Consider the following 23,620-nt stretch of genomic DNA (forward strand, 5'->3'; position numbering starts at 1 on the left):
TTATTGAAAAAAAAAATCATTTCAATTTTCTTTTATGAGTACATGGTTGTATGATGAAATACATGTTTGCATGTGTGCATTTGTATGCATGCATGGATGGATAGATGGATGCATGGATGGTTGGTTAAATGGATGGATGGATAGATGTGTGAGTATGCATGCATGCATGGAGGGATGTGGATGGATCATGCATGTGCATGATTTTGAAAATCGGTATCGTATCGGCCAATACGGGCATATCATATCCATATCGGCTTAATACGATACATGATACGGGGTTGTATCGGCCCGTATCGGAATCGGTTGGACCGTATCGGGCTGTATCGGTGCCGATACAAGGCTGATACACCCATAAACCCCCAAATTTGATTTGATTTTATTTTTTCAAAAATCCATTCATGTCTCCTCTTCTTCTTTTCGTTTAAACCATGGAAGAATCTTAAAAACTCATTTTAGGCTAGATCTAGACCTATTTTGGGATCAAAACAAATGATTTGAATAGGATTCAACAAATTGAAGCGAAGTGGACTGTTATGGGAAAAATCAGAAAGAATGGTAAACCTTCACTTTCTTTTTTATATTTTCATCTTCTTTTTGTTGTATTTCCAATGTAATGGGCAAGTTCACCAAATCATGTTTAATTTATGTTCAATTAGAGCCTATTTAGTTTACCTTAAAGAAGTCAAATCGACTGATAACATTCTCATCAAAGGATGGTCCGATACACCATTGAATACATGGTCAAAACACACACACACACACACACACACGAAAAAAAGAAGAAGAAGATTTGTGGATTTCTCAGTTTTTCCTATTTTTCTGATATTTTTTCATATATTTTTTTTAATTAAAAAAATCAGGCCGATATGGACCAGATTCTGATACGTGATGCCGTATCGTATCATTTTTCCATGGGGCCGATACGGTGGCCGATACGGTGGCCGATACCATCATTTAGAACCATGTGCATGTGTGTGTATATGTCTTTGTCATTGTATGCATGTATGCATCCATGGGTGGTTGGATGAATGGATCATGAATGTGTGTTTATGTAGATAGGTGCAATGCATGGATGGATGGACCTATGGATCTGCTATTTTCCTTATGTTTCCCCGAGTCAACGATACATGCTTTTAGGCCCCCATTAAAGGGAAACTTATTATTTAATTCCTAAATATGCACCTTTTGCACTATTATTTGATTCATAAATATGTAAATATGTGTATTTTAGCGTCTCCTAAAGTGTCATTGAAAATTTCCATGATTTTCCCCATGTTTCTCTAATGTTTCCCTAAGTTAGCATTACATACTTTTAGACCTTCATTAAAGAGAAACGTATTTTGTATGCATCTTTTTTGCACTTATTTAATTCCAAAATATGCAAATGTGTATTTTAGCATCTCCTTAAGTTTCATTGAGAAATTCCACCATTTTCCCCGTGTTTCCCCAATGTTTCCCTCAGTCAACAATACATTTCTGGGTATCGGTGATATTGATACATGTTCAGCGATACATGTAATGATACTAATACTACGAACACTACTGACAACCTCTTCCATGGAGGCACTCCTATTTCGGAAGCAACGGTCGTTCCTTCCCCCCAAATTCCCAAAGTACAACCATACTGAAAGGCTGCCACACCGCTTGACCTCCTCTGCTATACCCTCCCTATGCCAGGCCTACAAAAGATCTTCCACCGACTTCGGCATCACCCACACAACATTGAGAATATCGAGAAAGCAATCCCACACCTTTCGAGCGAAGGAGCAATGGATGAAGAAATGATCAATAGATTTCGAATCACTCAAACACTGGGGAGGATAATAGATCTCTTTTGAAGATAGTTAGTCTCATTCAAGTAAAATCAAATTAAACTGTCCAGAGTAGAAATAGTTTAGATGTATTGAGAACAAAAAAAAATCACTGAATTTGATTTTCTGACTACATAATTGGTGGACATTTATTGGACGGTCAAAAATGAAAAATATCCAATGGTCCTGTTTCAACAAACAAGGACCCACCAATTTTTGGGGCCTGTTACTTGGAAACCACAGGTTCCACAAGTTGGTTGGTTTATGTCAAGTACACAATTTCTAAGTGCTTGCATATCAGGCGTCATTCACTGCCTGAGTATCATTAGGTCCCCAATTTTCTAAGAAGAAACATGTACAACAAAAAGTTGTGAGGCTCACTGTGATATTTGTGGGACATCCACTCAGTCCATCAATTTTCCAGCTTATGTTTGGATGTCAGAGTAAAAATCAGAAGATCCAAAGCTCAAGTGGGCTACACCACAGGAAATTGTGGGGCTGGGCCACTCACCATTGAAACCTTCTTGAGGCCCATCAAAGTTTTGGATCAGGCTGATCTTTACATTTTCCCATCATCTTGGTGGGACTCACCTTATGAACGGGTGTGATGGCATATTTGACATTGTGGTGGGCCCTAGGTGTGGGCATCCCCATTCCACAATTTCATGTGGTGTGGCCACTAATGTTTAGGATCTGCCGAATGTTTGGGCTCAAGTCCCATAATGATCTGGCGCCACACAACAAATCGATGGAGTCTATGTCGAACAAATGTAAATTTAATTTTCTATATATTTATATAATTTGTTAATAAATATATAAATCTATACTTTAAATTTAATTTCTTGACCTGCCTGGTTGACCCGCTGAGCCCCAAGTTGACCCAACCTGGTGGCAGTCTGAGGTTGGAAAACTATGGCTTCTATATCATATTGGTTTGACTCTTATAAGGGGGGCAAATTTTGACATACCTTCCACACCCAACGAAACCACAGATAACACAAATCCAGAGATTTTCAGAGGATTCACAGATAGAACATGTTGACTTTTCAGGCTGTTGCTGGCAATATCGGCAGACCTGAAATGGAATACAGAAATCAAGTTACAACACTTAAATTACCAAAATGTGCTATTGGTACACCTTCACCAATAACTGGCATTTTATGCTCACTTAGAAATTTCAAAAATATGTGTGGCCTTGGCCAGCAAATCTTTCTTTGGCTTTGGCAAGTTGATGCATTTGAGTATTTTGATTTTTCAGAGAGAGAAAAAAAAAACATGTGCGAAAAGATCAGAAAACGAAATAGATTGAATAACAAATTTATATTCTCTAAATAACAGCAAAAAAAGAAGGCCAAAGTTAGGAATTGCTTACTGGACAAGACGAATCTGTCCATTTTGAAATACAAGAACAATGGAAAGAATGATTGCAAATTGTTGTGAGAATCCCACTAATGTCTTGGTCCAGTCTCTCTGTAAAATAATAGTAATAATAATAATAATCAGAAGAATTAAATGCAAATGGCTCACATGAAAAATTCTAGCAGTCATCCCACAGAAGAATTCCCATACTCTTTTGGAGACAAACTTACCATGCATGGTTTTTTTGTGCCCGCGCCTGCACGCTCATGTGTGCGTGCACACGGGCGTGTGATTGGCTACCATACATGTAATTAAATAAAAAATAAAAAAATCAAGCTACTTATTATTATGGAGATGTGCAGAGAAAAGAAAGCATGAGCAAAATAAGCAAATTCAAAGAAGAAAATAAAAAACTAACAAGATGTACAGTGCACTCTCAAATCAATAGAAGTTAACTTTTGGCGAGTTAAACCTTCTTCCACTAAAAGACGGAACAAAATAAAACAAAAGGTAACCAAAACTGGAAAGAGGCCAGGTAAACAAGTTTGCACAAGATCAAGGGGTCATAATTCCTCATCATTAAACCATGAAAACCTTTACCAGTTAAGTGTCTAGTCAAGACACAAGGAGGTGTGAGGCACAAACCCCATCTTTAGAGATGAAGTTCGAAATAACACTCGATGCTAGAAGGAATAAACAGCTTGTTGTTTTTCTCACACAGCTACCTGACACTGTTAAAGCCACCGGCCAATGGCCACACACAGTGGTCCACTATAAGAACCTCTTACACTTCCAGATGCATAAGGGTCAGGTCAAGTCCGGTCCAGTCGAGAGGAGCTCTGGACCTTACCTACTTAATCATGTGCGGTTTTCCACCTATAACTAACGCATTAGAATCTAGATTAGGTTGAAGTCAAAATGAGATCAAGTCTCGTTTGGGCTTGGTGTAAAGGGATTGACACAGATAGATTAAGATTTATGATACAGGACACATGATTTAATGCTAGCATGCAACGTGAAGATTATGAAAGAGCCTATAAAGTAATTCAATTAACAAAAGATGCTAATCCACCAAGCAATTAAGAGTAAACAATAGGCAATAAAATCTAATTTAACTTAAATCACATGCTTGCATGCTAAGGAATCACATAAATCAATTAAAACTAGGCCCGATGGAAGGATAAAACTTCTAATTTAGCATAGGCAAGTTCCACACTCAAGAGATGGATTTTTAGGTTTTATGATTAGGGTTAGGAAGAGAAAAATCAGAAAATTGGAAAATTAGGGTTCATGGGAATTGAGAATTTTAGAATTAGGGTTTTTAGAAATTGGGAATCTAGGGTTTAGGGTAGGGTTATAGATCGAAAATCAAGGGGGATTTATAGGGGAAGCAATGAGAAATCAAAGGATTGAGCAGTTGTCCATGCGGTTAGCCTAGGGGCTCATACGTGTGGGTTGTTGGCTAGGTTTTTTGGGTCTTCAATGGTTGATTTCGGTTGGGGTTGAAGTTGGATGATGAGAAGTTAAAGAAAAATATGATTTGGATGGTCTTGACTAGGAAGGGAAGAAAAGAGATGAAGTTTTTGGAAAAATACATCTTTTGGATAGAAAGGAAGAGAGAAGGAAGATGATAGATGGAAACCTTGCACCTCCGTTGAATGGGGAATGGAATCACACCACACCACACCCAAGCTCCAAATCACATGAAGTATTCTTTAAATCGCATGAAGAAAAGAAAACACAAAGTTTTTTTTTCTTCAAAATAATGGCATTAGGGCTTCACACACCCATCTCTCTCTTTTATAGTCTCAAAAAAGACCTTTTACAAAAAGACACTCTCAGATAAGATTCTCAATATAAAGACGTTTAATAAATTAAAAGTTCCTAACTCCATAATCTCGACACAAATATAAGGTATACCAAAAATAATTAAGCCTGTAGACAATCTAAACAGCTAAACTATTTCGTGGCCCATGTGGTCCATGATCAAGATGTTCGCTGATAATGATCCAATGGTCCGATCATCGTGTCCACCCAATCCAACGGTCTGATGTGTCTATGAAGCTCCTATATGCAGCCCACATGCACCTTCCTAGTGTGGGGTCTTCAAAGATGCGTGAACACGCACGTGGGGTCTTCAACATAGCTAGGAATCTGAATTGGGCCAAGTGGGCCCCATGTAATGGCCGTCTAACCATAAGGAGACTGGCTCAACCCTCCTCCTCTGGTATGGTGCTCGGATGTCCTCATCAGTTTATACAGGCCTGATGATGAAACCAAATGATCTCACACATTGTCCGATTAAAGAACAACCCAATTAGATTGGGTATCAATCTCATATCAGGGCCATCCAACAATTGTCATCAGTGATTTGGATTATTCCACTGTCCGGACTGGACCACTTTGAGGTTCTAGATTAATCTGATGGACCAATTTTGTGCATTCTAGACCAAAAGAATAGTTATTTAGTAGAGTGAGTTGGAACAGTTTCATTTAGTATTTACATCATTTTTCAGGTAGGCCACATTTTGTGTAGAAAATGATGGTGGAATAACATGAAAGTCATCCCATTTGAAAGCCTATTGGGTTAGCTTTCTAATGAGTCCAATATATCACGCAATTATGATACCATTTAGTGTGTTATGGCCATGTTACAAAAGGCCTATATGGTTTTGATAGGATTCAATGGTGTTTTGAACATTTTACATATTATTAGGATTCATTATTAGGGTTTATCTTATCAAGCTCCAAAAGGCCTCTTGGATGTGTAACTCATGATCTTGCTTGTTTATTGAGTGAAGGAAAGCATTTCTTTGGGGTTTTCCTCCTTGTGCCAATGATAGGAGGGGTTAAAATTAGTCGTATCATACTAGTCGGACAGTAGGAATTCATCCTACAACCTTCCAACTGTATCACCCGATTGATTGTAGCATGGATCCAAGGATATTAGAAGCCCATCAATTCCAGCACGAGATAGTTGTACAGTTAGGACTTACAAATTGAAAATTAATTGTCTATTCTAGCACAACTGAAAATTAGTTTAATAATCCAGACATGGAAATTAACCGCGCTGGTCTAGAGCCAGAGCCAAAACTCTCAGGATTGGGTTTGTGCCAATGGACCGGGCTCATGCCTTGGGCCTCTTAGGGCCTGTTTGGATTGGTGGAAACCAAAAAGTATATTAGGGAAAACATCACATCTAAGGGATGAAAACAGTGAAAACAGAGAGAAGCCAAAAGGTTTGCTGTATTTGAGACAACCCTAAGGCGTTGAATACATAAAGATTACAGTTATCTATACAAGGAAAATAATAAAATCGGAATCCTCTAGCTATGGAAATGAACTATACAAGGTATACTAGCTATACAAGGTATACAAGGTATATGGCTTGTCTAACATCCCCCCTCGAACTAATGCTGGTCATCGACAAGTAATAGTTTGCCAGCTAGAAATGAGCGATGTGCAGAAGTGAGAGACTTGGTGAGAATGTCTACAATCTGATTATGGGATGCAACATGTGGAAGAGAAATGAGCCCAGACTGATACTTCTCTCGGATGAAGTGACAGTCAACTTCAATATGCTTCGTCCTTTCATAAAAAACCGGGTTAGAGGCAATTTGAATGGCACTGAGATCATCGACAGGAGTGGAGTAGGATTCTGTAGAGGAATGCCCAAGTCGGAAAGAAGTCCATGTAACCAGACAAGCTTACTACAAGCAACGGACATCGCCCGATACTCGGCTTCCGTACTTAATTTGGAAATAGTGGCTTGCTTCTCACATTTCCAAGAGATGAGAGAAGTGCCGAGAAAAACACAGTAGCCAGTGGTCGATCTTCGTGTGAGAGCGCAACCAGCCGAATCAGCATCCGAATAAACACGAAGGTCCAGAGTCGCCGTGGAGGAGAAGAACAGTGATAGATCTAGAGTTCCACGTAGGTACCGTAGGATGCGCAAAACCGCAGTCATATGAAGAGTTTGAGGAGCAGAAACAAACTGACTGACGACTTGGAAAGCGTAGGCAATATCAGGGCGAGTCATTGTTAAGTAAACCAGACTCCCAACCAAACGGCGGTGTAAGGCGGGCTGCGCAAGGAGATCACCATCGTCACGGCCATATTGAACATTAAGTTCTAAGGGAGTCTGAACTGTCTTCTAATCCGTTAATGATGCCAAGGCGAGAAGATCCTTGGTATATTTACGCTGGCTAACCAAGATCCCACGTTGAGAACGTGAAAAATTAAGCCCAAGAATGTCAGACGGCCAAGGTCGTTCATCTTGAAGGATGATTGCAGAACTTCCTTTAAAGCCGAGATGCCAATAGCATTGCTAACAGTCAGGAGGAGGTCGTCAACATAGACGAGAACAATGACAATTCCGCGAGCAATGGTGCACAAAAATAAGGATGGGTCATGACCACTTTGAGTAATGCCAACACCCGTAACAACATCGTGAAAGCGTTGGAACCATGCCCGAGGTGCCTGTTTGAGGCCGTATAGGGCTTTCTTTAGGCGACATACCTTATTGTCAGGGATTAAAGAGCTAGGAGGAGGTGTCAAATATACTGCTTCTTGGAGGTCTCCATGAAGAAAAATATTTTTCACATCCATCTGAGCGAGTGGCCAAGAGCGAACGGATGATATTGCCAAAAGAGTACGAACAGTTTTCATCTTGGATACGGGAGCGAATGTCTCATCATAATCAATTCCGTATTCCTATTTGTATCCCTGAGCGACAAGCCGAGCCTTGTATCGATCTAACGATCCATCAGACTTGAGCTTGACAAAATAAATCCATTTGCTACCAATCATTTGTTGGTCAATGGGTTGAGTGACAATGTCCCACGTTTGATTATCATCCAATGCTGTAAGTTCTTCTGCCATAGCCTTCTTCCAACAATCATGAGTGGCTGCCTGAGTGTATAAAGTAAGAATAGATACAGTATCCAGATTAGCATTCATGGCAGACATAAAGCATGTTAAGCGATCAGGTTGTCGATGTACACGAGCAGAACGACGTATCGAGGTAGGTTCGGGATCTGCAATAGGTACAGTAGGTTCGGGTTGAGTAATAGGTGGTGGATCTGTACGTGGTCGACGTGAATAAAACTGCAACAGACGAGGGAGAGTACTCGAGGCAAAAGGAATGTTAGGAAAGGCGGTTAGACCAGGAGAGTTTGGAGTGTGAGGAGGATGAAGAGATGAATGCAAGGCAATATGTTCAAGAAAAATAACATTTCGTGAAACTTGAACACGACGAGAAACAAGATCATAACATCGAAAACCCTTCCGAGTTTCTCCAAATCCCAAGTACATACATTTGACCGATTTTGAAGATTGTTACGTTCACATGAAGCCAGGTGAACATAACATACACAACCAAAAACACGAAATGTGGAATATGCAGGAGGTAAGCCGGTGAGAACAAAGTAGGGAGATTTACTGTTCAGAACTTTGGTTGGCATCCGGTTAATCAAGTAGACTAAATGTAACATTGCTTCCGCCCAGAAAGAATGAGTAACACTCATAGTGTTGGCAGTTTCAACAATATGACGATTTTTTCGTTTAGCCACCCCGTTCTGTTGTGGAGTATCAGAACAGGTGGTATGATGAATAATCCCATGACCTTGAAGAAATGTACGAAAATCGGTTGAGAGATATTCCCCTCCTGAATCAGAGCGAAGAGTTTGAACTGGAACCCGAAATTGAGTCTCGACCATAGAGTGAAATAACTTGAATTTTTCAAAAACCCGTGACTTCGATTGCAGAAAGTAAATCCAGGTGTAACGTATGAAATCATCAATGAATATAACATAGTATCGTAACCCAGAGAGAGACGTAATTGGTGAAGGACCCTAGACATTCGTACGCACAAGTTCAAACACAGAAGATGATTTTGTAGTACTTAGAGGAAATGGAAAACACTTACTTTTTGAAAGACAACAGGAAGAACAAGAATAATCCAAATCATTTTTATTAAGAGAAATATTCCCTAACATGCCAGAAGAAAATAACTGAATTAACCGATCGGAATGTGGATGATCCACGCGAAAGTGCCACAATTTCCACAATTTAGTTGCCGAACAAATATCTAATGAAGATGGAGAAAAGAAACAACGAGCCGGAGTGACAGATGGATCAAAGTCTAGCATGTACAGATGACCATGCCGCCTACCCATCCCAAGTACCTTCCCCGTTGCCAGATCCTGCACAAAACAACAGTTGGGAAGAAATATGACTAAGTAGTTATTGAATGCAAGTTGACCAACAGAAATTAAATTGGAGGAGAGGTTAGGGACATGAAACACATCACGAAGTGTGAACTGGCAATGGGCAGAAGAAGAGAGTCAATGATCTAACAGACTGAATGGGTAGTCTAGTGCGATCCGCAGTAGAAATATCTTAATTTCCGGTGTAGGGACGAATGTCGCGAAGATGGGATACAACACCAGTTATATGATTGAAAGCACTCGAATAGAAGAACCATATAGAAGATGGGGATATACCTGACATACCAGTCGTAGAAAGGGCCTGCAAGATGTGCTGGAGCATCGCAGGAGTCAAAGGTGAGGAAAGACCTTTAGCAGAAATAGTAGATGCAGTATCACTAACAGAAGGCTTGGAAGAAATAGTGGTAGAAGTAGCAGAAAGAGCACGACCACGGCCAAGACCACGACCACCACGTCCACAGCCGAAAGAAGATACATAGGCACGTGAACGGCAGTCCTGAATACCATGACCAGTCCATCGACAATAAGCGCACCAATCTTTGCATTGAGCGACGGCATGACCCACCTTGTTGCAGCCACGACAAGTCAAAGGAGTGGAACCATGGTTTGGTGTAGTGGTGGACACAGCAAGCACCAGATCAGATGATCCCGGAGTTGCAGAAGGAAGAGAGAGAGCTTTCAGTCGTTGTTTCTCAGCCAATAAATTATTAATAATCGAATTCAATGAAAGAGTAGGGCTACGGTTCAAGAAAGCAGCCTGACAATGCTCAAATTCCGAATGTAGCTTCATAAGAAACTGTCGAACTTGCGCACTCTCACGCATAGTTTGGAATATCTTAAAGTCATGAGGAAAAGTTGGATCCATCATAGCCATCTCTATCCAAATTGTGACAATTTTGGAGTAAAATGATTGAATACTGTCGTCACCCTCAGTAAGGTTAACAAGATCTTGTTCTAGGCGATATAACTGAGCCGCATTACTCTGTTGATAAATTGTCTGGAGATGCTCCCACATTGCCTTAGCAGTGCAGTGAGGTGTCAGGCCAACAACAATAGACCGATCGACCGAATCGAGAATCCAGGTAATAATCCGTCCATTTTTCATTTCCCAATCATCTAATTTCTCAGCATCTGTGGAAGTGGGGATATTAACAGATCCATCAATTAGTCCCCACCAACCACGACCCTTAAGGAAGCTCTGAAAATGGATGGCCCATAGAGAGTAGTTGGTACCATCAAAACTACAACGTGGGGCCTCTGTACGGGACGAGTCCTTGTCCATAGATTTGAAGTAATGTAAACCACGGGAAGAGTCGTATCAGAAGGAGGTTTTGGATGTACCTTGAAGCAGAAGGATCACAGTAGGCAACAGAAGGAGATACCCAAGGGATTGTAGTTTCTGGATCTAGATCTGGCCCAATAGCAATAGCAACAGGGGTTGTTGGATCTGGCGCAATAGCAACAGCAACAAGGGTTGCAGTTTTTGGATCTGGTGCAATAGCAACAGGGTTAAGAGCAGAGGGGCGTGCGAAAGGGCTGAGGGAGCAGCAAGAGTGGTCGGACGACGCAGTAGGGGCGAGCGGACGAGCAGCAAGGGCAGTCGGACGTCGCAGGGGTGGTCGGACGCAACAGTAGGGGTGGCCGGACGCAATAGAAACGGCCGGACTGGCTGTGTGACGCTGTAGGGGCAGTTGGATCTATTAGGAGGTGGTGCCGGTGACGAAGGGGGTGCCGGATTTAGATCAGTAGGGCTCTGATACCATGAAAACAGTGAAAACAGAGAGAAGCGAAGAGGTTTTCTGTATTTGAGACAACCCTAAGGGGTTGAATATATAAAGATTACAGTCATCTATACAAGGAAAATAATAAAATCGGAATCCTCTACCTATGGAAATGAACTATACAAGGTATACTAGCTATATAAGGTATACAAGGTATATGGCCTGTCTAACAAGGGAAACTATGGAATAGGAAAACAAAGGAAAAGAATCCTTAAGTAACCTTTATTTAGTACATATGACTTCAATGAAAATATGAAATGGATGATGGTCTGGGCTTCTCCAATTGTTGGCAAAGATTTCTCTAGTTAGCTCAAGCACGGATTCGCTAAGATGGTTGAAGGATAAATCAGGGAAAATTTCAGTTAAATCGTTGTATCAATCTTTAACTGTGATTGGGGAAAATGTCGGGACTTCTTCGACGACATGTTTGGCAATACGACGCTCCATTGAAGGTTGCAATCTTCAGATGGCTAGTTGTAAGGAACAAGGTGTTAACTGTTGACAATCATCGCAAAAGAAATATGGTTCTTTCGAATGCTTGCCTTCTGTCTCCAAGATGCAGAATCAATGAATCACTTGTTCCTTCGCTGTCCCCATGCAAGGGAGCTTTGGATCCATTTCTTCCAGCTTTTTGGGGTACTTTGGGTGCTCCCGGGTATAATAGATACTTTTCTTCTTTCTTGGCATGGAGGGGGTATAGGGAAATAAGAGGAAATGGAGGCCGAGTTGTCTAGCGGGTCTTTAGTGATGCAGGACATGAAAATTAAATATGATATGCAAGATCTCAGGCTTTAGATTATACTAATTCAGAAACAATCACATAAAATTCCACATCCCACACAAAAGTTCAAACATTCAAGCAAGGGGAATCTGTGCGGGTCTAGGCCTACACAGGCTAGGGCTGAATTAGTAAAATTATGGACCAAACGATACTCAAAGGGAAGTAAAAATCATCCACACATGTACAACAATCAATCCCTAATCCAAGGGATTCACCAATTCCAATTCAGAGAACCCTAGGGTAAGAAAAGGGGCAAATAAATTGAAAGTAAAGCAATCTAGAGTTAGGGTTAGGGAGAATAGGTATGAGAGGAGTAAAATATACGAAAATATGAACCCGGAGATGGTCCCCGTGCTCGAACAGCGGGCCAGGCTTGTCGCAGGTGCACAGGGGTCTGGTCACACGTGTGAGGGGGCGCCGAACGTGGAAAGCGCCTCCTTGGCTCTGGTCGGCTAGGGTAGGGCCTCAAAATGCCCAAGTTTCGTGTTGATCGGATGTGCGGTCTGTGCGTGGTGTTTCGCCGAAGTTTCGGCCCTACTGCAGGGCTAGAATTTGGAATTCTACTGTAAAGATGAACTGTTGCAATAAAGGACGGATTTGAAGCGCGGATGGTGGTAGGAGGTGAAAAATAGAGATGGTAGAGGATGGGCGTGAATCGGGACCGATGTGGTTTCGCACCACAGTAGTTAGCCCTTCGATGAAAGGAGGGCTTCGCACCCAATTGAATTTCCACAACTCGAGAACTCAAAGGAGTAGAAAAACGCAGAATTTTTATTAAGCTTCAATGAGAAAAAAAAACCTACAAGGGGTGCCTATTTATAGGAAAACCGTATACCCAAAAACCCGCGCCATGTGTGCAACCTATTACTTGGCGATGAAGTAAACAAAAATAAAAACTAATCAAAGAAATCTAAACCGTCCATGATACTCTAAATAACATTAATAAACAAAACCTAAAATATGAGATTAATCAGACTAGTGGGCCACGATCATGAGATCCCATGATGGGCTTTACTTGACTATCAGACTCACTCCAACGAACCAAAACTCCGTCTTCTAGTTAGGAGGCCCTCCCTGGACGTCATCATCAATCCAGATCGATGGTGGGGTCCTCCTTGCGTACGTGCGTAGGGGGGCGGCATGCGTGTGCGTGTGCGCGTGATGTCTCCATCAACTCTCCCTGGCTTCGAAGATTTCGTCATTAGCGAAACAAAACTCTTGAACCGCTCCAAGATGTCGGGATCAAGTTTCTAAAGCTCCTCAGTGAGCCACGTGTTGTCTGAAGTTAGGCGTGACTTCCATTTAACCAGGTACTTCTGAAACCCACCGTCTGACGTTGAAACCATCTGATGGTCCAGAATATCCTCTATTTCCTCTCTGGGTGTGTGAAGGTTAGGATGGGAGGTAGAGGCTGGGAAGAAAAGTCAAGAGGCCATGTATCAAGGGACAGATCTGGGGAATCAGGATGAATGGGTGAAGGGCCGAACAAAGTATCAGGAGTCCCCTGAAAAACAACTAGATCCTCCACATCGAATGTGGAACTAATTCCCATGGAAGGTGGAAGATCTACCACATACGCATTGAGACCGTTTCGTTTTATAATTTTGAAGGGTCCAGCGCCATGCGCGTGTAATTTACGAACGGCCTCTTGAGGATACCGCTCGGGCCTAATGCGGACCATCACAGAGTCCCCTACATTGAATTCCTTGAAACATTTATGTTGGTCTACAGAAAATTTGTAATGTTCATTACTAGTAGTGATCTTGCTCCTGATTTCTTGATGCAATGAATGGATGTGATGCGCAAAAGACTCTGCAGACTCTGATGGCCTATGGGACAATGACATAGGGATGATCAATAGGCTTCTTAGGCTTGTAACCAGTAACGACTTCAAAAGGACTTAGACCTGTGGACCTATTGACAGAATTATTGAACGCAAACTCAGCTATGGGTAGTACGGCGTCCCATGTCCTGGTATGCTCCCCCACTAAACATCTGAGCAAACTCCTTACGCTCCTATTAACCACCTCAGTCTGATCATCGGTTTGAGGGTGGTAGGCAGAAGAAAATTGGAGCCTAGTATTCATCATGTGCCATAGTGTCTTCCAAAAGTAACTCATGAATCGCACGTCACGGTCAAACATTATGGTTTTTGGTAACCCATGTAGTTTGACGACCTCACTAAAGAACAACTTGGCAACATGAGATGCATCAGATGTCTTAGAACAAGGAATGAAGTGGGCCATTTTAGAAAAACGGTCCATGACAACAAATATGAAATCGTGTTTCCGAATAGTCTTGGGAAGTCCAAGCACGAAGTCCATACTAATGTCTTGCCAAGGGATGAATGGAACTGGTAAAGGTGTATATAATCCTGTATTTTGTTTCTTTTGCTTTGCCACTTGACACGTACGACACTGCCCTATGATTCTGGCCACGTCTCGCTTGAGGCTTGGCCAATGAAACCTATCCTCCACTAGGGCAATGGTCTTGTCATGACCGAAATGACTCGCAACCATTCCTGAATGTAACTCCTATACACAAAAAATCGTGGAGAGGTGCGTGGTATGCACAAGCAGTCACTCCTAAACAAATATCCGTTTAAAATCAAGTACTCACTGCTAGCTCTTGACGGACTCTCTAACAACGGCGCAGACACAATGCCAAAATTTGGACACTTAGAATACTCTTCTTTGATGCGCTCGAGGCCCGTGACTTCGACACTCATGGAATTGAGTAATGCGATTCAACGACTTAACGCGTCGACAGACTTATTCTCTACACAGGTCTTGTGCTTAAGCACAAAAGTGTATTCTTGAAGGAATTGAACCCACTTGGCATGCCCTAGGGTTTAATTTCTTCTGAGAGTTAAGGTATCTCAAGGCCTTGTGATCTGAGAATAAGACGAATTCTTGCGGCAATAGGTAATGACACCAATGGCGCAGTGATTGCACTACCGCATAGAACTCTTTGTCATAGGTGGAATATTTCTGCTTCGCCTCATTCAATTTCGCACTAAAAAGGCGACAGGATGCCCTTCCTAAGTACTCCTCCTATGTCGACTCCAGACGCGTCACATGCGACTTCAAAAGCTTTTGAAAAATCCGGAAGTCGCGTGACTGGAGCTTCGGTCATCTTGACCTCTATTTTCTTGAAAGCTTTCGAGGTTGCCTTTGTCCATTGAAACTCTCATTTTTTTTAAAAATGCAATCCATGATGGGAGCCATAATGGAACTAAAACCTTGAATGAACCGCCTATAGAATGTGGTTAAGCCGTGAAAGCTACGCACCTCATGAATATTGCGGGGTTCAGGCCAATTGACTATGGCCTTGACCTTTTCGGGATCCGCCGATACGCCGTCAGCTGACACAATAAAACCTAAGAAAATAACACTACTAGACAAAAACGCACACTTCTTTAGGTTGTTCCTTGGTCATGTTATAAATCAAGATATCATCGAAGTATACGACCAGGAACTTCCTCATGAAGGGCCTCAACACTTGGGTCATCACACACATGAAAGTGCTTGAGGCATTAGTTAACCCAAAAAGGCATAACTAGCCACTCGTATAGCCCATCCTTCGTCTTGAAAGCCGTCTTCCACTCATCACCAGGGCGTACACAGATTTGGTGATAACTACTTTTGAGGTCAATCTTTGAGAAGATGGTAGCATTGGCCATCATATCCAACATGTCATCAAGACGCAGTATAGGAAACCAATACTTGACTGTAATTTTGTTGATGTCCCTATTATCAACACACATCCTCCATGTGCTATCCTTCTTAGGTGTAAGAAGGGCGGGCATGGCACACGGGCTCGTGCTCTCTCAAATGAAACCCTTTTCTAGGAGTTCATTAATCTGTCTTTTTAACTCAGCGTGCTCCTTTGGGTTCATTCTGTAATGTGGGAGGTTTGGTAGAGTCGCCCCAGAGATTAAATCAATAGCATGTTATATATCCCTCATAAGTGGAAGCTCATTCGGTAGATCATCAGGAAAGACCTCACGAAACTCATGCACTACCTGAACGGCCTCAGTGGGTAACTCTACACTAGCCTCTGGTACACTCCCTAGCCACAAGGGCGTATACTATCAAGTCCGCCTCTGTTTCTCGCTCAAAATCTTTGGCATTTAGAATATGGAGAGGTTTGGACTTGGACTTCGATTCCTTCAATTCTTTCGAGCCGCTCACACCACTCTGTGTGGTGGACTCTTTTCTGGTCGTGTTCTTGGGTGGCAGAGGATTTAGCTTGACCTTTTTGCCCTCAAACCAAAATGTACACACATTTGAATGACCAAATATGGTGACATCTCTGTCATAAAGTCACGGTCTGCCCAGAATGATATGGCCAACATCTATGTGAACAACATCGCACCAAAGTGTCTTTATATGATCCAAACTGAATAGGAACAAGACAACAGTGCAAGACTGGAATGGAGGTTTCATCAACCCAGGAGACTTTATAGGGTTGAGGATGGGCTTCCAGCTTTAAGCCCAAACGGCTCACAATATTAGTCGATGCCACGTTGGCACAACTACCACTATCCACGATCATCTTATAGCTCTTTTCTCCACACTTTGTGTAAGTATAAAAGATCGTGTTATGACGCTAATTGTCAATATTCTTGGCTTGAGCAAAGGCGCAACGCACAACTGCGAGGGTCACAGACTCTTGCGCTCCCTCTTCATCATCACTAGGGGTTTCTATTGGCTCATATTCTTCCTCCTCACCATCACTCTCTAGGGGCACTACTACTTGCCCATTAATAAGGAATACTTTGGTGCCCTTTCTCGTGCCGCACTGGTGGGCAAAGTGACTAAACTCCTGACACCTAAAATACCTAGTTACCCCACTTCCACGTGAACTAGACCCGGCAATTTCCTTACCCTTGTCATCCTTAGGCCTGAGTTGAAAACTGTTGGAAGGTTTGTTCTGGTACCCAGTGTGAGGTTTAACCCCTAAGGGGTTGGCCTTAGCACTAGAATCGCGAAAGTCAAATCGCCTTCCCACAGATGCCTTGAGGTATTACTCGACGTCTAACACTACGTGATACAACTGCTCAATAGTGTCTATATCTTTGGCGAGCAATTCTCTCCCAATGTCAGGATGGAGGCCCGTTTTAAAATGAGCAAGGGTGAGTACGAGGTCCTCATCAACCTCGCAACGGGTAAAGTACTCTTCGAACTTCTCAATTTAGTTAGCAACACTCATAGAACCCTGTCGAAGAGACTGCCACTCCTCAACCAACCGCAAGTGATAAGAGAAAGGGAGGTACTTCTCTTTAAGTGTTTCTTTCATTTCTCCCCAATGGACTATTGGGAGTTCCCTCGCTTTTTCTTTCTTTCGCTCTACCATTGCCCAAAACCTCTTTGCTTGGCCCACAAACTTCATCTTGGCGAACCGGACTTGTCGAGCATTCGACATGTCATACCACTCAAAATAGTGGTCCATATCCGCCAACCAATCTAAAAAGGCTTTAGGGTCCAAGTGGTCATCAAACGTATGGGCATCTACTCTAAATCCCTTGAGGAGTTGTGTTTGGGTCATATTGGTCAAGATGTCCCTCGCAGGGTGGGTGCACAGGTGCGCGCCCATAACCAACTCTTTGGCCGTCTCCATTCCTTGGTCTAACCTCCTGACCACCTGCCTGAGATTGGACATCTTCCCTAATGGTAGGGTTTGCCCCGAGTGAGGCCTCTAGTTGGGTAACGCGATCATTAAATTGGTCAAGGCGTTAATCTATGCGTTGTTTCAAGCACTTACTCAAAGAATCAACTTGCTATGTTAACTTGTTCACTGATTCTTGCAGTTGCTCATTGTTTAGTATAGGGTGCAAACCAAAACCACGACCCGTACGTGTGGGCATACAACTACTAAATCTAAAGACCTACTACGACTATATGCACCTAGATAGGACTAAATGCTCCTACAGGACTCTATATGGAGAAAACGACACAATACTACTCAATTTCCAGCAACCTATCTACCCAAAAAAATCTGTCAACAGAAAATCCAACAGTGAGATATACGGATTTTCTGATAGTAGAAAATTCAGCAACCTAAATCAGAAATTATGAACCTCTAAACAGCTCTATATGATGATTCTTGATGCATAATGAACACAAATAAACTAAACCCTAAACATGCAATGCATTCCCCTACAAGAACCCTAATATTTGATACCAAATTTGATACAGGACATGAAAATTAAATATGATATGCAAGATCTCAGGCTTTAGATTATACTAATTCAGAAACAATCACATAAAATTCCACACCCCACATAAAAGTTCAAACATTCAAGCAAGGGGAATCTGTGCGGGTCCAGGCCTACATAGACTAGGGTTGGATCAGTAAAATTATGGACCAAATGATACTCAAAGGGAAGTAAAAATCATCCACACATGCACAACAATCAGTCCCTAATCCAAGGGATTCACCAATTCCAATTCAAATAACCTTAAGGTAAGAAAAGGGGCAAATAAATTGAAAGTAATGCAATCTAGGCTTAGGCTAAAGGATAATAGGCATGAGAGGAGTAAAATAGGCGAAAATTTGAACTTGGAGATAGTCCCCGCGCTCGGACAGTGAGCTAAGCCTGTCGCACATGTGCAGGGGTTTGGCCGCACGTGCGAGGGGGCGCCGAACACGGGAAGCGCCTCCTTGGCTCTGGTCGGCTAGGGAAGGGCCTCAAAACCCCCAAGTTTCGTGTCGATCGGATGCGCGGTCTGTGCGTGGTGCTCCGCCGAAGTTTCAGCCCTCCTATAGGGCCAGAATCTGAAATTCTACTGTAAAGAGGAAAACTGTTGCAATAAAGGACGGATTTGAAGCGCGAATGGTGGTAGGAGATGAGAAATAGAGATGGTAGAGGATGGGGGCGAATCGGGATCGATGTGGCTTCGCACTACTGTAATTAGCCCTTCGATGAAAGGAGGGCTTCGCACCCAATTGGATTTCCACAACTTGAGAACTTAGAAGAGTAGAAAAACAAAGAATTTTTATTAAGCTTCAATGAGAAAAAAAACCTACAAGGGATGCCTATTTATAGGAAAACCCTATATCGCAACCTATTACTTGGCGATGAAGTAAACAAAAATAAAAACTAATTAAAGAAATCTAAACCGTCCATGATACTCTAAATAACATTAATAAACAAAACCTAAAATATGAAATTAATCAGACTAGTGGGCCACAATCATGAGATCCCATGATGTGCTTTACTTGACTATCGGGCCCACTCCAACGAACCAAAACTCCGTCTTCTAGGTAGGAGGTCCTCCCTGGACGTCGTCATCAATCTAGATCGACGGTGGGGTGCTCCTTCTCCTTGTGTACGTGCGTAGGGGGGCGGTGTACGTGTGCGTGTGATGTCCCCATCATTTGGGCTTTGTGGCTAGAAAGAAATTGCCGTTGTTTCAACAACAAGAGCAAGAAAGCGATATATGTTTTTAGGAGGGCTAAATCTTTGGTTATGGAGTGGGAGGCAGGGTCGAATAGGGTGATTCAATTGTCGTTGGGTCGGGAGTAATGCTTTGTGGGTTTTTCTTTTATTCTTTTGTACATATTGGCTTTTTGCCTTTTAATGAAATTATCACCTTTCAAAAAAAAGAAAAGAAAAAGAGTTGTTTCTGAAAAAGGATGGGAAACTCATTTCATAGGTTTTAGAGCAGAAATGGAAAATGGAGGGGAGCTAGGGGTGGTCATGGTGAGGGTTCGACACAAAAAGGGTTCGAAGACCCCCTCGGTGGTGTCGGTTATGGTCGAAAACAAGTGATTCCCCTTGTGGGTGTAGAAGGAATTAAATGATGACGCTCTAGTGAGATGGAATGGAGTATGGCGAGCACAGAAGAATGGTGAAGGGTGAGATCAAGAGAAGGATACCAAGTTGCCTTCACCTCCTGAGGGTGATGATGGAGCACGGACCTAGTGTTCCAGCGGAGTTGCAATCCAAGAGAAGGGCGTGTGCAAGGAGCCCATTCGTCCTGAGGTGCCAGATGTCCAGGGAGACGATCGGTAGTCGACACGTGGCGGGAGCTATTCCGCGAGAGTACAAGAGGTTGGCTCCACCGCTCTGAGACTAGGTTCGGTAGTAGCTTCGAAGTCTAGGCCTGACTCGACTCTCACCCCGCCTTTCGTCTCACAACCTCATGCTATGCTTACGTATGATTCCAGGGACGTGTTCGCATCAAGTAGACTCAGCTCTCCCCCAGGAGTCCAACCGAACAGAAGATGCCTGTTGCGGCTTACGCATGTAGAGACGAGGGAGCAGAAATATTAGCTCAGCAGTGCATATTCGAGACACATGTTGCCTCGTGCAAGAAGGACATGTGGACTCTGGCTCGTGTGTTTGACTTAAGGACCAGTTTGCGGAGCATGGATTCGGAACCCCATAGATTTGAAACCCTTGGATTTGGAATATTCCCATTATGTTTGGCACCCCAAATTCAAAATCCCCTCTAATCCAATAGTAGCTATGCATAGTATATTTACAGGGGTTTGAATTTAATTACTAAATCAACTTTAATATCTCTAATTAGTGTATGTATGTAATGTTTGACACAATGGTTGTAACAAGCCCTGAAATATATACTTTGCCAGAAAATGATGAAATTTCAAGTCTCAGATGGGCCACAAGTAGAAGATCACATCCAAGTGACTAACCAACGATTTTTAACCATTGATTTACATGGACAATGTTTGGACAGCGCAGATCATCGTATTAAATTAATTATAGTGATGCAATTGATAATGTAATTGTTTTGGGATATCATCAGTGGCCCATGTGCCCAATAGATTAATAGTCTAGTGACACACATGTTACACATGCAACTCTTGGAAGGATTTTAGATGTAATCCAAGCTTTCACCGTGGATTTCAAAAACCCTCTTTGAGGGGATTTGAAACCCTCAATTACTTTATGATGCCAAACATACCAGGTGATTTGAAATCCTCAAAAATCCCCCTAAACCCCCCAAATACATGGTGCCAAATGACCCTTAAGGGTCTGATGTGACGAAGCCCTAAAGCCAAATCGATTGCGTCTGGTGAACTCGTGTGACAGTTCAGGTGACTTTTCAGAGGGGAGTTTGAGATCTCCTCTCAGCTCGGTAAAGAGTTTTGGGGATTCAGACTCTTGAGTATTTGGAGGAGGAAGGACGACTTCCCTGCAGCATCTTTCTGTTCGGATCCGTTCCAGCAGTGGATATAGACAGTCACATATCCTTGCGCACTCACAAATCGAGGGTGGACAGATCCTCAACGGTAGTGAAAGAGCCTTCACATATGGGGAGGATGGGAGTTGACATGAGGATGTCCGATGGCTACTCGGTAGAAGATCTCCTGGACACGTCTTTAATAGTCACCCCTCTCTATGCCGAGATAGGTCGGGATCCCGCTGCCCGGGAGAATCCAAACCTTTCAGTCGTTAGGGTGGTAGATACAGTCAACAGCACTACGAGCTCCATTCTTGAGAAGCATTTTCAATGGGCTAAAGACGTGTTGGAAAGAGTGGGAGTTCAAACAGGTCTATCATTCAACGCCAGAGACAAAGACGTTCGCGATTTCTTTCAGTTTGTGCAGGGGAAGGCAGCCCAACAGCAGCAAGAACAACAGAATCTGAGATGCAAGAGATCCCCTAAAGGCATTAGAGAATTGTTGAGTTTGGAGTGCTCCATTAATTATGACGTTGCAACTAAACTCAGTGGTGGCAAGAGGGCTAGACCAGGGAAGGGTGGTGATCAATGATAATTCTATCTTGGAGCATAAGAGGCCTGGGATGCAAAGTAAAGAGAGTTCAGGTCAAGGTGTGCAAGAATTCGAAAGCAAACATAGTGATGGTTCGAGAATCAAAATTTCAGTCTATTCCCCTAGGTACGATTGAGTTATCTGGAATGTCTAGCATTTTGATTGGGTTTCTACTAACGTTGTGGGTAATGCGGGAGGGATTACCCTCATGTGGAATGCCAACAATGGAGAAAGATAGTCCCCTGTCGGTACTTTTTCTGTTTCAGTTTTACTTTGCGACATTTCGTCAGGTTTCCAATGGGTTATGACATCTGTGTATGGCCCATGTGTGAAAAATCTCCGCAGTCTATTTTGGTAGGAGCTTGATTCGATGAGATATAAATGGGGGTACCCTTGGTGTATTGGTGGCAACTTTAACGTCACCCGGTTCTCCTTCAAGAAATCCAAAGGGGCGAGGATCACTAGCAATATGGGCCAACTTTTCTGATTGGGTGAATCGTCACCAGATGGCAGATCTGCCTATGGAGGGGGCCAAATGTATGTCGTTAAATGGTCAAGAATGTGCATCTATGTCGCGTCTCGACAAATTTCTGGTTTCCGTTGATTGGATTGAGAAATATCCTCTTGCAGTACAGTGTGGGCTGCCTAGAATGGTTTCCGACCATCGACCAATTGTCCTTTAAGTATCGGAGGACAATTGGGGCCCTAGACCTTTTATATTTGAAGCGGCTTGGTTAGAGGTGGAAGGATTTGGTCAGTTGGTGGCAGACTGGTGGGGATCTTTTGTGGTGGAGTGCTATGTTGGGTTCAGATTATGTAGGAAGCTCAAGCTCTTGAAAAAAAAAGAAAAAAAGATCAAAGGGTGGAAGAAAGAGGTCTTGGCAGCTAGGGAGGCTGAATTTGAAAATATGGCTGATTAGATTCATGATCTGGATTTAGTGGAAGAAAGCAGTGCCCTTTCAGTAGCAAATAGAGAGAGAAGAATGGAATAGTCATCTTTATATGCGCAAAAGGCCAAAGAAGAGGAGATCAAGTGGCTGCAAAGATCTAGGGCGATTTGGCTCAAAGCGGGTGATAAGAACACTCGTTTCTTTCACAGTTTTACAAGTGCCAAGGCTAGGGCCAATAGAATTGGGTCCTTATTGATTGATGAGGCCACTATCTCAGATAAGGATAGGATATCTGATTCTTTTATTATATGAATCTTCTTTCCGCCGAGAAGTGGGGAAGACCGACTTTGGACAATGTTTGATTTTGCCAGATTGATAAGGAAGCAATTTTGGCTAGAAAAACCAAATCTCGAAGAGGAAGTGATAGCAGTGGTGCGTTCAATGTGTGGGGATAAAGCCCAGGGCCCGGATGGCTTCCCCATTTTGTTTTTTCAGAAATTTTGGTGTGTTGTTGGGAAAGATGTGATGGAGTTTTTGTCGGAATTCTTTGAGCAGGGATGATTATCTTCCAAAATGGGGCTACCTTCATTATGCCGCTTCCGAAGGTTGAAGGAGCATAACAATTTAAAGACTCCAGACCGATTAGTCTCATTGGAGCGCCATACAAGATTTTAGCGAAGATTTTGGCTTCCAGATTCAAGGAAGTGCTCTCCGATGTAATTTCCAACAACCAAGGAGCCTTCGTAGCAGACAGGCAGATTCTAGACAATGCTTTGATAGCCCTTCAATGCATAGATGCTAGATTTAGGGAGAAGAAACGTGGGCTAGTGTGTAAGCTTAACATCGAAAAGGCCTACGACTATGTGGATTGGGAATTCCTAGACTACATGCTCTTGAGGTTGGGTGCGTCCAAAAGTGGAGTAGGATTAAGTCTTGCATCCAATCTCCTCCTATTCCATTCTTATTAATGCGTCGCCTAAGGGTTATTTTCAGTCCTCATGAGGTTTGAGGCAAGGGGATCCCT

The 23,620-nt window shown here is 42.7% G+C and overlaps 1 protein-coding gene across 4 annotated transcripts in view; it reads right to left on the reverse strand.

Annotated features, from left to right (window-relative positions):
- Positions 1 to 23,620, reverse strand: part of LOC131254707 (BRAP2 RING ZnF UBP domain-containing protein 2) — a 45,356-nt gene that overhangs the window by 13,718 nt on the left and 8,018 nt on the right. For all 4 annotated transcript variants that reach the window (XR_009175808.1, XM_058255405.1, XM_058255406.1 and 1 more), the window contains exons 5-6: positions 3,184 to 3,281; positions 2,780 to 2,886 (exon numbers count right to left, since the gene is read on the reverse strand). Coding sequence is in view for 3 of the 4 variants with exons in the window: in XM_058255405.1 (XP_058111388.1) it covers positions 2,780 to 2,886; positions 3,184 to 3,281 (205 nt within the window). In the remaining variant the exon portion in view is untranslated. The remainder of the gene's footprint in view (positions 1 to 2,779; positions 2,887 to 3,183; positions 3,282 to 23,620) is intronic.

This window comes from Magnolia sinica, chromosome 9 (genome assembly GCF_029962835.1).
Source record: "Magnolia sinica isolate HGM2019 chromosome 9, MsV1, whole genome shotgun sequence".
In the NCBI taxonomy this organism is placed as follows: domain Eukaryota; kingdom Viridiplantae; phylum Streptophyta; class Magnoliopsida; order Magnoliales; family Magnoliaceae; genus Magnolia; species Magnolia sinica.